At 49.1% G+C, this 16,693-nt stretch overlaps 1 protein-coding gene across 2 annotated transcripts in view; it reads right to left on the bottom strand.

Moving 5' to 3' along the window:
• The window catches only part of St8sia2 (ST8 alpha-N-acetyl-neuraminide alpha-2,8-sialyltransferase 2), a 66,913-nt gene extending 54,451 nt beyond the window's left edge, over positions 1-12,462 (bottom strand). For both annotated transcript variants that reach the window (XM_055623725.1, XM_055623724.1), the window contains exon 1: positions 12,365-12,462. In XM_055623725.1, the coding sequence (XP_055479700.1) occupies positions 12,365-12,462 (98 nt within the window). The remainder of the gene's footprint in view (positions 1-12,364) is intronic.
• Between the last annotated feature and the right edge of the window lie 4,231 nt (positions 12,463-16,693).

Genomic DNA, 16,693 nt, shown 5'->3' on the forward strand with positions numbered 1-16,693 from the left:
ACACACACACACACACACACACACACACACACACACACACACACACACACCACTATTTAAATCACCTGCATGATTGTTTCCTTGGAAGAATTTTCCATTGGGTACTAGGCAAATTTTCAAGTACAGTAAATGTATCATTTCTGTAACAAGGGATCTTTCTGGAGTATCAACTCATTCTGTGTAGAAGTTCTTCAGGAGGTTGTTTTGGCTTTGCTACCTTTGGGGTAGACAGTGCTATGAGGAAGAAATCAGACCGGCATGTCATATATATACCTCAAGTTTTCTGGGCCTACTCTCATGTATTTTGCTAACTCAACTTTATTGACTCAACACTTGTCTTTAAATTGACTCACTTAAAAACTTAAACGAATTTATCACGAAAGACATCTTAAATCACTACCATAAATAGAATACCAATGTCCCTTGCCCTAAATAGAAGATAATAGCAAGAATAAATACAATTAAATTCTTGGCTGCTGTCCTGCTCAGGGGCTCTCTTTATCAGGAAGAGCAGATGGGTTTTAAAACGCTCCCCTATACTTAGCCTCCATTACCCCTGGAGGCCACCCCTCTCCATTCCTGACAGTGGTATTTGGGATTAGACTGCAGGCTAGGCAGGCCATCAAATCTGCTGAGGAACCCCAGACCTCTGGAGGAACTATTATTGTACGTGCCAACTGTGAGGCAAGGCCATTTGCCATTTGAATGATCACAGCCAACCGGCTCACAAGAGGGCTCAGTGAAGCTGAGGAGTGCTTTGCTATCCAGCTTCTCCAGAAATTTCCATCGGGTACTACAAGACTTAGGTCAAGGCTGTGTCTAGACACACTGGAGCCTCTTTAGATCCCTAAGTCAGGTTAGCCTTCCGTGAAAATTTCTTGTGGCTTTACCTTATGATCCAGGAACACAGCCAGCTAGATCCTGAAAAAAATTCAGGTACCTTTTCTGACTTTATGAAGCAATTATTGTACGCCAGTTTAGGTCACCTCTCCATCACATTGCTCTTGCAGAGTTTGTGTGTGTATCTGTTTGTGTGCTCGCACATGAATGCGTGTTTGATGTAGCACATCCATGGAGGTCAGAAGATAATGTCGGCGGCTTCACCACCTTATCTGAGCTGGTCTTTTTGTGTTTTGCTAATGCACAGCCCTGGACTGAGAATTTCTGGGGAATCTCTAATCTCTGCAGCCCATCTTGCTCCCAGAAGCACTGGGATAAGAAATGTGATAAGCCACTGCATTTGGCTTTACGTGGGCCTTGGGGATTCAAACTCAGGTCCTCAAGCAATTTGCCTACTGAGGCATCACTCCAGTGCCTCTTGCAGTGTTTTTATAATAAATGTGTGAACTACATAAAGAGCTCTTCATAATACACATAGGCACCCCACTTTTGCCTGTAATGAGTTATCCCCCCCCCCTTACATCCATTGGAGAATCACTTTAGGGCAACTCTGTGATGGGCAACGGAGATACACAGACCAAGTGTCTGTGATAAGTAGGGTCAGGCTCACTTCAGAAGGCAGAAAAAGCTGTTACACTCATGCATCCTTCAGGGATATGTCTGCAAAACTACATCATTAAGTGATGTTGTCGTATGAATGTTAGCAACCGTTCTTGCAAACCTGCATGGTGCAGCCTTCTATCTGCTGGCTAGATGCTATAGCCTACTGCTCCTAGGGCCAAAAACCATGTTTCTGTATGGTGTTCTGTATGGTTCAGAAAGACTTATCAGGCCTGAGATTCAGCATGACTACCAGACCTCCAGGTGACACCTAGAGTTGCTGTTCCATGGACTATACTTTGAATAAAGAGGCCCTAGCCCAGTGCCTCTCAATTCCTACCCCATAGAGGGCCAAGATTTGACAGGATCTATCTCTTGGAACCTGTCCATGATGCATATTCTCAGGCCCTAGTATCTCTTGGTCAGGGCTCAGTGGTCCATTTTGGATAAGCCTTCGAAGCAATTCTGATGTTCTTTCAAGTCTGAGAGTCACTTTATGGACTTCATGCCTCCCAGAATCTGCATCAATTCACATTTCCATTTTCTTGCAGGCACTGTGTGGTGTGAACATGAAAGGAAAGGGAGCACAGAATCCCAGTTTTCCTCATCTTTTGGTTGCCAAGTCAGAAAATCAGAGGTTTGAGGCTCTTGTGACGTTCACTCTTGAGCCAAGAAAAAAAAAAAAAAAAAAAGACAGCTTCAAGACTAGCCACCTGCAAAAGAGCAATGGAGAGCAGAACAGGGTGTTAGGAGGGATCTGAGGAGCCTTGGCCTCCCTACCTCCTCTACCGTTGAACTGTGCCTTCCATGAACTTGAGTGTTTATGGGACCCTAGGGACCCCTCCACTGAATTTAGACAGGCAGGCAGGCCAGCAAGTGTTTACACAATGGTCACACAGAAAAAGCATGTGATTATACTTCTCATGGTCCTAAATCCAGGTGTTAAGGATTTAGGCCACATCCAGCAAGTCTATCAAACACACTCATGTTAAAGGAATGGAGTGCATTTTCTAATTCCATATCTCTGCCTCTCTCTCTCATTATTGCCTCACCCCCTTGGCATCTTACTATTTTCTAAATGAAATAGCACTCTCACTGATGCCGCTCTTAAAATATACCAACATGCCCAAACACCCGCCAAGCATTGTTTCATTTGTGTATGTGTGTGTTTTCAAGCACTGTGGTAAAACACGTATAACATCTACCATTTTAAACTCGTTTAAGTGTTCTATTCAGTGGTGTTAAGTACATTGCTGATTGCTGCACAATCTTCGCCTCTATCCCTCTATGGAACTCTTTTCATCTTGCAAAATGGACCATTTATACTAATTAAATAGTAACTCCTTATCCTCTTTCCACTGAAGGCGGCCACCACCATTCTACAGGGAATCTGGCTGGCCTCTGGCTGGCCTGGGAAGCTCCTGTTTGATCAGTCAAGCACTGGCAGTCTTTGTGACTGCATTATTTCAATTAGTTTATCTGTGTCGGACAGAGCGCGTGCCAGAAGTTTCTACATTTTTAAGGTTGAATAGTATTTCATTATGTACGTGAGATACGTTTTGATCATCCATTTATCTGTCAGTGGATTTGGGATGCTCTTACTCTTTGCCTGTTGTGAAGAACGCTTCTGTGAGCAATGGTATTATTGTACAGCTATCTGTTTGAGTCTCTGCTTTCAATTTTTATAAACTCTCTGGTGATTATATTTATTTTTCTTTTATGTGTATGAGGGTTTTGCTTGCATTGGTGTCTGTGTACCACCTATGTGTTTACACATAGAGGCCAAAAGAACTGGAGTTGAAGAGGGCTGTGGGATGCATTGTGGGTGCTGAGACTCAAATCTGGGTCCTCCAAAAGAGCAGCCAGTGCTCTCAACCACTGAGCCACTGCAGCCCCTTCGTTTAAAAAAAATGTATACCCATAAATGATATTGATAGATTGGATGGCATGGAATCTGTGTTAGGGTTTTGGGAGGGATTGTCCTGTTGCTTTTTATAGCGGCTGCAGCATTTTATATCCTATTTTACAACCACGAGAAGACTGTGGCTTAGGAAACTGAGGTTCTGAGAGGTGGCGACATTTGCTTGAGGACACACAGGTAATAAGGGTTTTACCGCGGGTAGCACTCTCACTGCCCAATAGTAGCTCCTCATTGGCACAAAGGCGGAGCCTGAAGTCCTGCGTCATGGGCAATGAGCACAGCTCCAGGGAGAACGCAGTGCAGAAGTAAGGGTGTGGGTGGCATCTGGAGAGATGTGTACGAAGACCTACGTCCTCACTCTGTGGGGTCAGAGCCACCGTTGGCAGCATGGGTGGGCTGTGGAGAGAGCTGGAAGCCATGGCTGTTTCCACAGTCCTCCACGCTCTTTTGAGGAGGCCTCCTGTAAGACACCAGCCCTGGAGTTCTTCTCATTCTCATAGAAACATTTTGATTAGGACATTAGCTTGGACCCCCTTGCTCAGTCTGCTTGAAGTCAACTCCTAGAAATGTAGTTAGAGGCCCTTTGTGACCTGAAGAAATAGCAAGCCAAAGTCACCTGCCCCTTCAAGCTCACTCTCTCCAGACACCATATGCCTTTGCATTTATTATTCAGGCTGTCTTGGGACATATAGTGACAGAAGGTGTGAGTTACCCTAGGTATTGCTCCCCTGAGTGAAGCCAGCACTCTTAGCCTAGGAACTAGAGATAAGGTAACCTAACAGTAAGCACTCAGGTCTTAGTGCTGATGTGTCTGCCCTTGCATCTGCTGAAATGCCAGACCCCATGATGTCACCCCAGTGCTAGGAGAGCACTGAGTCTCTCCTGCAGACTCAGAAGTTTCCAGTATCCTCTTACAAACCTGCAGTGTGGCACAGAAAATGGAACAGAGTGTAGGAAGGCCAGTGCAAGGGGAGAAGGGCGGGCGGTATAAAAAACTTCAGTACCAGCCCGGTATGGCGGCGCATGCCTTTAATCCCAGCACTCGGGGATGCAGAGGTAGGCAGATCTCTGTGAGTTCGAAGCCAGCCTGGACTACAAAGTGAGTCCTGGACAGCCAAGGCTACACAGGTAAACCCTGTCTTGGAAAACAAAAATAAAACAATAACACCACCACCAACAACAAAAAACCCACAGTACTAAAAAGTAGCTAGGAGCAGTGAGTCAGGGCCAGGGCCAGGGCCAGATGAACAAAGCTCCTCTTTCACTTGCCGTGCGGTCACAGGAAGTCCTGGGACCTCTCTGACCCTTTATTACTTATCTGCAGATGAGCAAGGAGCACAACTGACGTACAAAGTGAGGCTGTGAAGTGAGCTCTTAGAGAGGGTGTCGGGCTCTGGGAAATGAGACACCCTGAGGTGAGGCATCTCCTTGCTGAAGCTCATCCTTTCTCTGCCAGGGAGCGTTCCTTCTTTCCTTACAAGGCTTCACTGGCCTGCGGCAGGTGGGCAGGTGACAATGTGAGCCCTTCTGCTCCTCTCCTCCAGGCCTTATCACATCATTGCTCCCTCTTCTCTCAGTCAGTCAGCCTCCCTCCCGCCTTCCCTTCCTCCCTCCTGTCCTAGCAAACACCATTTTCTAGTGCCAATCTGAAGAGAGCAGCTTGGGGCAGAAGGTTGCTTGAGGGGAGGCAAAGGCAACGGTGTTTTGAAGCTAGTCCCCCCCCCCCCGCCTTTTGTTTGGACCTTTGCAGCTGTCATGGCCCATTACGCCTCGGACTCCAGCACACTCTCTCTGAAGGCCTTTCCCCCACCAGTCTTCTCTCTCTCTCTCTCTCTCTCTCTCTCTGTCTCTTTCTCTCAGACCTGGTGTTTCAGATACTGCTCCCTTGGGGATTAGAGTATGTCTATTACCTTCCTGGATGACACTTAATGCATCACTTTTGGATAGTTCCTGTCCTCTGGAGTGGGTTCAGATCTCGCTTCAGCACTTTCCTAGCTATGTGACTCTGGATGAAATATTTGATGGCTTTGTGCCTCAGTTTCCCCGTCTGTACAGAGGGATAATAAGGACATCAATTTTATCAGATTGCTATGAGGCTTAGAGGAGTTATTCGTTGTCTAACACCTACAGAATGACTTTGGTGTTATTGTCTGTTAGTGCCTTCCCCCTGGAGGGAAAAAAAACAAAAAAAAAAAAAAAAAAAAAAAAACCAGTGTGTGGAGGAAGACAATCTCCATCATGAACCTTCAGGAACCAGATCCCAGAATATAAGATCTTAAAAGCTGGTAACATTAAAAAAAAATAACAAAACCAAAACAAACCAGCCTGGGGTTGGCAGGCATGGGTTATCAACCTGTTTGGCCAAAGAAGAGAATTATTGGGCCATCTACCAAGACTTTCTTAAAAGCATGGTCATCTGAATAGCCAAAAGAAAAGGAGACAGAGCCTGAGGATACAAAAGCTTTGAGGCAATGACGGCTAGAATTGGAATCTGCCTAGTTCTGTCTACTTCTTTGTTTTTCCCTTTTGCATCCTTTGTCCTTTTTGCACATCCTCATTTGGGGACCACTGGTCAGATGGGTCATCTGGATCTACAAGCTACAAGTTAAGATGCTAAAGGAGCAGGAATTGCATCCTTGAAGCTTGGAGGGAGGCTGGAGAGCAGAGCAGAATACTGGGTTCCTCAGACAATAGCAAGAAAGCGCTGGGAAATCCCCTTGACAGAGTGGAGAGCTTCCCTCTTGCAATGCAGATTTATAACTCACACAGCAAGCAAGGCGTGATGCAGGATTTTCCAGGGAAACAAATCAGCTCCCCCAAGTGCTCACAAGTGTGTCAGAGGAACACAGCTGCCTGTGTGGAGTGCAGACGAGCTCTCCTCCGTTGAAGCCATTCTCTCCAGACTACCATGAAGTAGGTGACAGCTGAAGCTGAGCAAATTCAGGGACAAACAGGTCCCATCAGGACACTGGACAGCCTCCTGGCTGGGTGATGAATTGCGGGCAACTGGGGGAGAATTTAAAACCAGCCCAGCTGCCACCTAGGAGAGTGACTAATCTCAACACTTAAGGATGAGACTAGCACTGCAGAGATAGCAAGCGAGACCCAGACTGGCAGGCAGGCAGCCACTGGAGATGTCACCCTGGCAGACCTTTTAGAGAGGGACCTGTCTCCATCACACCCCCCAACCCCTACACACACACACGGGCAGGAGACAGTCACCAGCTCACTGGGCTGTGGAGCTCCTGCTATCCTGCCATCTGCCTGTCTAACTCAGTTTTGCTCCAGGCAGCTGTGAGATCTGATCCTCCTGAGCTTATCTAGATCCACGCAGCAGCTACAGCCTTGACTGGTCATCACGATCCCCGGGTCTGATGGTGTTTTAAAAATAAACCCACTGCTTTCAAGTGCCCCATAAAGAACATTTGGAGATAGCACACATGGGCCGGACCTTGCATTCCTGTGTGGGAAACGTCTCAGAGATGTCCCTTTCAGTGTCCTTCCCAAGCTGGAGCCATCATGCTGTGCATGGCAGAAATGCCATGGCTTTCTCACCAACTAAGGGTGTTTAACTGTTAGATGAACAGTGCGGACCTTTTGAGACCCAGAGATGAGGATCTGACTGCTAAACCCTAAACATGAGTTCATTCATTCAAAAACAAAACAGAAAAAATTTCTACCAGGCATAGCCATCCTGGGTTCCTAGACCACATGCAACCCAGCATAGCTATGAATGAAGCTCAGTACAAACTAGCACACTAACTTAAACCACTATGACTTTAAAAAAAATGATTTGTTTTGGTAACTTGATTAAGTGGTTCTTGAGGGTAAACTTGTAAATGGCAATGTCATTTTGCAATGTCAAAATGTTGGGCACTCCTGGACCATATACTTCTTGCAAGGAGCTGGGGACAAGAGATAAATAAAACATAATTGTGAACCCTGTCTTCATAAGATGCTGGCATGATGGGATACTCAAGGTGCACACAGGATGAGCAACTAAGGGAGAGAGAGAGACAGAGAGAGAGACAGAGAGACAGAGACATCTGGGATGGGGAAAGAAAGACCAGAAAGGTCAGTGTGTACCAGGAGTCCCAGAAAGGAGGATTAGCATATACACAGGTATAAAGATGGGCAATTATGGAACAATCTAGAAAGTTGTGAGCCCATGGGAGGATGAAAGAGAGGCCATGGCCATGCATTCTTTGCTTAAAGAAGCGAATGCCTTTCTAGAATCCCTCTCTTTGTCAAGTATTTATAATTTTCACTTCTACCATTCACATTCACATTCACCATTCCTAATTTGTAAAATCTAAACAATTTTAAAACCTAGCAACTCTGTACTACAAGGGGAAAGAGGCCTGGTGCATTGAATCGGTTTCCAAGACAGATATCTATTTACAATTTAAATTTGACTCTAGAACAGTTGGCATAAAGGACTCGGAGCAAGGGAGTTAAAACCAGATTGTCTTTCTCTTCTCTTTTATCTTTTAATTGTGTTTATGCTTGGGTGAACTATACTGGGATGGAGGAGGAAAAAAAAATGAAACCCTCCCCCAACAAAAAAGGACCACCCTGAACGAGCACAAACTCCTCTCACAGAGTGCAGGATGCAACTGCCCGAGGCCATGTTCTCCCACATCCACCCTCCTCTAGGAAGCCGTCCCTGGATGGCAGGAGTCACTGTCTGCTCTTGGATGCAGGCACAGGGATGGGCAGGGCTAACCCCTCCTCCTCTGTTGCTTTCCCAGACATCATTTGACACTTAATAGGGTATTAGAACCCTGGCATAATGTACTAGATGGCATCAAGTCTGACTAGCCAGATATCTGGTCTACCAAATCAGTGCCAGAGATGGTGAATATCTTCACAGTCACCCCTGCTCTGGATATTTGGATGCTATCAGGGAAGTCTCATTCGGCTGCCGTAGGAGTCTCGTTTGCCAGAGAATGAGAGAGCCATCTCCTCCAGAAGATTTAGTCCACAGTCTGTCTGACCTCTGACCTATGTAGACCTAGGGTCAAGTACTAAATGTTTCTTACGAGCAAATTAACTCACGGCTTCAGTGCCCTTACTGATAAACTAGGTGCAGCACCAGGACTCACTGGTGACAGGTGGGGTGACGCATTAGTGAACTGGTGCTTTGAAGTACTGAGCCTGGGCTTAGTACACAGAGCTCAATGAACTGTAGTTCTTGGTGTCACTGTTTGCTTGCCATCAGCGTAGCACGAGGTTAGAATACGTTGATGTCTTGGATAACTTTGAAAAGCTCACAGCAAGCGTTCAGTTCATGCTGACCATCATTATCATTACCATCGTTACCCTCGTGCCACAGCGGGGATTGTTTGGTTAGGACCACCAGCTATTCGGTTGTCTTTTAAACACAGTTCTATAACTCTCTTGTAATTATAAGGGGCTCATCTGGTAATGAGGATATTGCATGGCAATGGTATGACCCGTATAAACAAACCTGCCTTACATGGAAGTAACCAGAATATGACTTAGATACTTGATATTACATCAACCCAAGCATGACACAGGGAGCTGATTCTAGTATGGCCTGAGGACCTCTGAGATGCATCTTGCCCAAGGATATTGTGTGCCTAGCCTGTGCCAGACTGGAAAAATTTGTGCTTCCTGAACGACTTCTGTGGGCCAGTTGTGAGGACTATGTTGTTGGCGTGAGAACAATGATTCCCACTCCTTCAGAAAGGTTACACGCAAGACCAAAGCCCAGGTGATGACCCCGATAACTCAGTTTACCTAGTAGGTATGCCAATGCTGCAGCCTGCAGGCTCCGTGCCCACTATATAGCCAACACAAACTTGTAAACTTATTCAAAATACCATGAGGTGATTTTTTTGTTGTTGTTGCCATTTTTGGTAACTAGATAGCATATTGTGAACTTTGTGGATGGTAGTCCATCCATGTCACAATATCTATAGGTTGAACACACCTGATACAACATGGGCCAACCGACTGTGAAACTTGGGAGGTACTCAGGGTAGGTGCGTGGTGTTTCACCAAAGCCTCTTTCAGTCTCCTACTCAAAGCTTGAACGTGCTCCTTGGCTCCCAGGCAGGACCCCTGGGCGCCTGGCAGAGAATTTCCCTTTTTACCTTTTCCTTCTCATGCAATCCCAGATGAATGAGTGCAACCATGTCCAGAACGGAACTTTGAAGAGAACTGCTCAGGGAAAGAGATATCTCTCTGAGGCTTTATCCCTGGTCATAGGAGATATAATGCTTGGAGCAGGTCAGGACTACTGAGGCCAAAGATGTAAAAAAATCTCATTTTCTAAGGAAGAATTGAATTGAAAACTTCGGAAGAATGGGTCTGTAGGCTGTGTGCATGGTGTGTGTGTGTGTGTGGTGTGGTGTGATTTGCTTGCTTTTTTCACTGTCCCTTAGTCTTTGTAAAACCTATCCCCAAAGCAATTCTGTCTTTCTTACCTGACCAGTAGATCTCAGGATCCCACTGTCTACTGCCTTTCAGAATCAGAATTTTCTGGCACAGTAGTAAGGGCTGGTGCAAGAGCACTGAGGTCCTGAGTAGGAGCCCATGCCTGCCTGGAAAGCACAGGGCAAGGGAACCAGAGTCCTCTTGACACCCCTCCCCACACTCTGTGCCAGGGCACTAACTCACACCAAACCCTTGTTATGTACAGTTGAGGTGGCTCCAATGATCAGTGGCTGTGTTAAAACCTCACTCCTTGGCAGGAAGATAGGCTGGGGTGGGGTTCTCCTCCTCTCCGCCCCACATTGTTCTTTTCTTCTCCATGCATGGCAAATGCAATGTGTCCTCCTTTCTAGATTAAACAGATGGGGCTGACTGCAAATAGAACTGGGCTACTGATACCAATCGTGTGGATGACATACATCAAAGGTGACTACAACAAGCTAGGAGAAAGTGGTGATGACTGACAAGCTAAAGGTGAGCCCCAAAGGCCAGAGTCCACAGAGACGATGCCACAGAAGATGTCAGCATGTTTTCTTCCCAGGCTCAGTCCAGGTAAGGGGCAAAAGAAAAAGGCTTAGAGATCCCCCGCTGAAATGTGAGATGCCCAGCACAAAAGCCCTGGAAACTCCTGACTATCTGCTGGAAGAATTTGACTGTGGAAAGTGGAGGCTTCAAAACGCCTTTGGCAGGAGAGGTAGACACTATCTGTAACTGATCTTCTCTTTACATTTTAAAAATTAAAAGTCCCTGGCACACAGAAGATAGTAAAAAGTTCAGCAAATTGATGAGCTACGATGTCCGCTGATGGAAACGGCAGCACATGCTTTTACCACAGAACAAGTGGGCATCTGAGGGCCCTTCCTTCTCTCATTGTCAAGTCACAGGGTGAACCGGGCCAGGCAGAAACCTGGGAGCATAGAAGGTCCACATTCCCTCTTCCCGGAATGTGACTTCCCCCATTTCTGTTCTGATCCCTACTTCTCTGACCCCACAAGCAGAAGAACAGCTATAAGAAAGTAGCCTGTTTCTGTCTCTGGGTAGGAGCTGGGCAGCAAGAGTGTATCAAACTGAACATTTGGGAAAGTTTTCAGAGTTCTTGGGGAAACCAAGGATGAGAATACCGCAGAGAGGGACTCTTGAAGTATAATGGAGTCCACAGAAGGAATTGTTTTGGGGTTACAGAGAAGGACAGTATTAGAGAGAAAGCAAAGAGCAGGAAGAGGCACCTGCCTGGAGGTTGGGGTCCCTAGGGCCTCAGCATCTTGAATTCTGGACTCTGTTTCATCGGGGCCTGACAGCATGGCATATCCTCTGTTCGCGTGGATAATGAAGTTGGACAAAGGAGGGGCGCACGCAGCACGGGACACTCGCATGAGCTTGGCTCTTCAAGAATCCCTCCGAGGATCAGATCCAGCTCCCTACACGCGCTCTCTGGGACCTCACCCTTTAACTGAAGGCCACCACAGAGACCTGCTGCCTCCTGACATGTCCACCATGATTTGGAGGCTCCGGACAAGGGTCGGACTCCGCGTTCAGAAGTCTGTAGGGTTAGGGGGCAAGCCTCAGCCCACAGGACACCCTGGTGGTTTGTCATCCCGCTCCAACAGAGAGCGCATTCCAAGAAGTCCCAAACCAGGAGCAGCTGAAGGTTGTGGTCCCGCCCACCTCTGAAGAGATGGGGGGGGGGGACGACAAGCTATGATATTGCGCTCCTGGGGGCCTCCGGAGCCCGCGTTGGAGACTTCCCGGCAACGTCTCCGGCTCTCGGGCGCCGGCTGTGAGCGCACAGCAACCCAGGGGTCGCCTGGGGCGTCGCAGGGTTGGCTGAGCATCCGAAGGCAGCGGAGAGCCGGGGTCTCTAGCCCGGCGCGCCACACCTTGAGCGGTGCCAGGCCCCCACTCCCGGATCCTGCGCTGGCCGGCGGGCGGCGGCGAGGCACGTTCCCTTTCCCGGGAGTTGGTGCAGAGAGCCCCCTCTACTCGGCTCCCGCCAGGGGATTCCCCTCCCCCAGCCCAGCGATCCCCCGCGCGCCCCCTGCCCACTTTGCCAAGGCGAGAAAGCGGCCAAGCCGGAGACAAAGAAACTACTACCTCCCTCCACTCTCAGTCCTCCTACCCGCCCGAGACACTCCCCGGCGCCCTCCCTCGACCCCGGCGACACCGCGCGCGCACATGCCGGGGGAAGAGACCAGGGGACAGGGAGCAGGGTGGGCGAGTCCGCTTTCCCCGGTGCCGCGGGGTTGCCGCTGGCCCGTGCACCCCGCCCGGGGACACCCCTCGGCAGCCGCGCCCCCGTCATTCATTCCCCAAAGCGTCCCGGGCCCCTGACACTGCCACCCCCCAGCTCAAACCGCTAGCACTACCCTTCCAGCGGAGCGACAGGGGGGCGCGGCGCACACAAAGCGGTTGGGGAGGTAGTGAGGAACCCAGGGGAGGAAGAGATCCCGCCGGGGCTTGCGGCTCGGGCCCGTGGAGGCTATTTACCCGATTTCTTCTTCGATCTCCGAGATGTCTGCGAAGATGAGGAAGACCACGAGCAGCGTGAGCGCGGCCAGCATCCAGCTTCGGAACTGCAGCTGCATGGTGGGGTCGGCGCCCTCCGGGACCCGCGCGCGGGCCGGGGCGACGAGCTGGGGCTGGAGGAGCCTCCGCGCTCCGCGCGCAGCGGGGCGCACACACCCTGCTCTCCCGGGGGGGGGGGGGGGCAGTCCGGGCCGCCGGCGGCCGAGGCGACAGCGGCAGCGACAGACAGGGGTTGCTCAGGCGCGGCGAGCCCGCTCGCTCTCTCCGCTCCTGCCTGCCCCTCCCCTCCGGTCCCCTCCCTCCTCCTCTCCTCCTCTCCCTTCCTCCCGCCCCGCGACCGGTTCCCGAGCGCAGTTTGACAGCTTTGCTCCGCGCCTCGCCTGGTGGCCTCCTCCCACTAACTCCAGCGTCCAGCCAACCGCCCGGGAGGACTCCGGGAGCCTGCCACTCCCGGCCTAGGAAGGCTGGGCTTGGGCCGTGGAAAGCGACCGGAGACTGAACTGAGCTGGGGGGTGACGGGGGACAACTCGGAACGCCGGGGCTAGCTGGCAAACGCCCTCCGCCGCCCGCTCTTTGTCCAGCACCCTCGCTCACTCTCAAAGTTTTCCCGACACAAAGACTAACACCTGGGGACCGCCTCCAGCGCGCGGCGAGGAGGCGGTTTCCTCGGGGCTGTGTTTCAGCAGTTGACGAATTGGAAGAGGGGAGGAGGAAAAGGGATGGCTAAGACAGGCCAACTTCGCCAGAGATTCTCCTGGCAATTTGTGGGCGAGGTGCTCGGCCTGCAAAACACCACCTGCTCGATGGGCGGCAATTTCTGCCCATTTACACACCCGAGCCTGAGAGCCTGGAGTTGTTTGAGGTCATGGCTAAAACAACTCGGATCCTTGTCCACATCCTCCAATAGCAGGGTATGGTATGGTAGCCATACTGTGGCTGATGCTGTCCCGGCTCCATCTCCCTAGCCCTTGCTCTTTTCTGGTCTAATCAATAACCCCCTGGAGTCCTATCAAGATGAAAAGGCCTTCTAGAAAAATATGCTTCCCGCAAAGGGAGACCCCGCATCCCTCACCCCTTACCCAACTATTCCCCTGCTTCAGCCTCTAGCTCATGTTACATTTTGCACTGCCACGTAGGTGAGAAAGATCTACTCATGAAGTTTTACTAGAATTAGATTACAACACACACACACACACACACACACACACACACACACACACACACACACTGCCCTGGCTGTAACTTGTCAGAAACCAGACCGTCCTTTGGTTAATGAAAGAGTCCTACGGTTTGACTGGCGGAGGGGGTGGCGGGGAGTTGAGAAAGTTGATGTAACGCCCTCCTGGGAAACACCTGTAAATGAATAGGAATGGCAGGTTGGTTGTCCTCCAGAATAACTCAGAAGGGTTTGGGGTGAGGCTGGTCGGCTAGTAATATGGCCAAGTCTCTCCAGAGCCGAGGTGTAGAGAAATTGCGAGAGCTTTCCATACTTCCTTATCAAGGAACATGCTGTCTTGTGACCAGAATCCTTTGGTCTCTTTGTGGGTGAGAGGAGGTATGAGGTCGTGGTCTCTGCAAGGGATCTGCTGAGTTTGGTTTCTGTTGTTGTTGTTGGTGGTGGTGGGATTCTGACAAGCTGGAAGAGCCCCTATCCCGTGCCTGCTGAGGAGGATAAGGACGCAGCCCAGTAAAGCGGGTCTTCAGTGGTCTCCCCGAGTGCCAGCAGCAGCTGTCTTTTCCCCAGAGAAGGGTTGTGCCCCTTCACAGCATATCATTGCTTTCCCACCCCCCTGTCACGACCATGCCCGTTCCCTTTGCAATGAGTCCCTAAGAGCAGTGCACTTTTTTTCCCCCCAGGTGTGAGTTTCTGATGCTGAGCAACACATTGGAAGTCACTCTTTTTGCCCATTACAAGTAGGGAGAAGACACCAAAATAGGGTATCTCAGATCTGAGGCGGTGGCCTAGTCAGCAGAGGGCTTGGTGCATACGCAAGCGTGAGGAACTGAGTTTGGATGCCCAGCACCCAATTTCAAAGCTGGGTAGGGGACTGTGCATCCCTAACTCCAGTGCTGAGGGGCACAGCAGAGCCAGGTAGGCCCCTGGGGCTTGCTGGCCTGCCGGTATAGCAGAATTGGTAAGCTCCAGGTTCAGTGGAACACTACTGTGGAACCTCTGGATGCCATACATACATACCTGCATATGTGTGTGCACTTATAATACATTGTACACGCCAACGTGAACATGAACAACGCAACAACACCAACACCACACACACACACACACACACACACAGACACACTGAAGGGACTGACTCTAGATGGCCCAAGCTTGACAAACGGGTCTTGACCTCTCCCGTTCCCTCTGCCTAAAAGAAAAAAAAAACGTTAGACGACATTCTTAAAGGTAGTCACCAAGGTTTCTTTCCTTATTTGAACACAGCCTCATCCTGAGCCCGACTGCCAAGGTCCAACTATCAAAGTCTTGAAGTCCAGCAATCAAAAGCCTCCTTTTTGGCTCACCTAACTAACATGCCCAATCAAAACTAAACACCTCATCCTAACATGGGATTTCTCCTTTTACTTTTACAAATTGCCATTTGCCTTTGGGCCACACACATCTGTCCCCTCTCTATCCAGAGGCAGTCCTTTGTTCCACCAGAACAAATACCACTCCCCCACCCCCTTCTCTTCTTCCTTTCCCTTCTTCCTGGTCCTCTATCTCCAGTCTTTGTCTCTTATTCCATGCTCATGTCCCTCTGGGACAAATAAGTCTCCTTTGTGCTGAGAACTTAGTCGTGGGGTGTCTTCAGTTGATGCCAGGCCCTACACATGCACACGCACTTTTCCACCAATCTGGCTGTTTATGTGGTCTAATTTATCCCATGTCCAAGTTGTCTGAGTGTCATTTAGGAGGTATGTGTTTTTCTTGGCACTGTTTTGTCTTGTTTTTCTCCCTTCCCTTCATTCCTTCAGCAGTATTTATTGAACAGTTACCTTGTGCCAGGTTATGTGCTAGAGGCTAGAGATAAAAGGACCCATGCCAGTGTCTGACCTCTGGTGGCCCTCTGTTTACAAGGCAGGAATGCAAGTGCCTGATTATGACACAGGATATGCGCTACAGACATGCTGTACTTGTAATTGACTAATAAGATCACGCTGAAGAGCAAGAAAAAACCAGCTTGGGCTCTCCCTTTCTGCACTTTTCTGCCTTTCCTCCAGCCATATATATCTTTTTTTCTATTTTTTATGGTGTGTGTGTGTGTATGTGTGTGTGTGTGTGTGTGTGTGTGTGTGTGTGTGTATAGGCTTGAGGCACCTTTGGTCATTCTTCCACTTTATACAATAAGTCACGGTCTCTCAGTCAAACCCCAAGGTCATCAATATAGCCAGCTTGCCCTGAGAATCTCTGACTCTACCTTCCAAGGCTGGAAATGTAGATGGGCTACCACACACACTGACAGTTATGTGGGTGTTTTTTTTTTTGTTTTGTTTTGTTTTTGTTTTTTTTTTATCCTAACTCTAGTTCTCAAGCTTGCCCAGTAAATGCTTTAACTGCTGAGCCATCTCTGCAGCCCCTAACCATAATCCTTATTGTGACAGAATGTCATGAGGTAGCAGCGTGATGTTCAGTTCATCAGGTCAAGTACAACTCACTGCTTCAAACACTGTTATAGTGGAGAGTTTTTGTTTTCTGTTGGGTGACCCACGTTCTCCTTTTAGGCTCAGCAGTATTCCTCCTTTCCATCTACTGGAAAGGAATCATTCTGAGTGGCCAGGAAGCCACCAAGTTCGTTCCTGAAAATTGGCGTGAGGATGAATGATCAGATTGGCAGCCAGTGTCAATAGCTACTTCCTAGGATTTCTATTGCTGTGATGAAACACCATGACCAAAAGCAAGCTGGGGAGAAAAGGGTTCATTTGACTTATACTTCCACATGTAGTCTATGGTTGATGGAAGTCAGGACAGGAACTTAAATGGGGCAAGAACCTGAAGTCATGAGCTGACACCGAGGCCATGAAGGGTTGCTGCTTACTTGCTTATTCCTCATGGCTCACTCAGCCTGCTTTCTTATAGAACCCAGGGTCACCAGCCCATGAATGGCACCACCCATAATGGCCTGGGCCATCCCTCATCAATCACTAATTAAGGGAAAAAATGCTCTTCAGTTGGATTTTATGAAGGCATTTTCTTAATTGAGGCTCTTACCTTTTGGCTGACTCTAGCTGTGTCAAGTTGATATAAAACTAGCCAGCAGAGCTACACAGGCATATGCTTGGTCCTGCATGCTG

Source organism: Psammomys obesus, unplaced genomic scaffold (genome assembly GCF_907164565.1).
Source record: "Psammomys obesus unplaced genomic scaffold, mPsaObe1.curated_primary_1811, whole genome shotgun sequence".
Taxonomy (NCBI): Eukaryota; Metazoa; Chordata; class Mammalia; order Rodentia; family Muridae; genus Psammomys; species Psammomys obesus.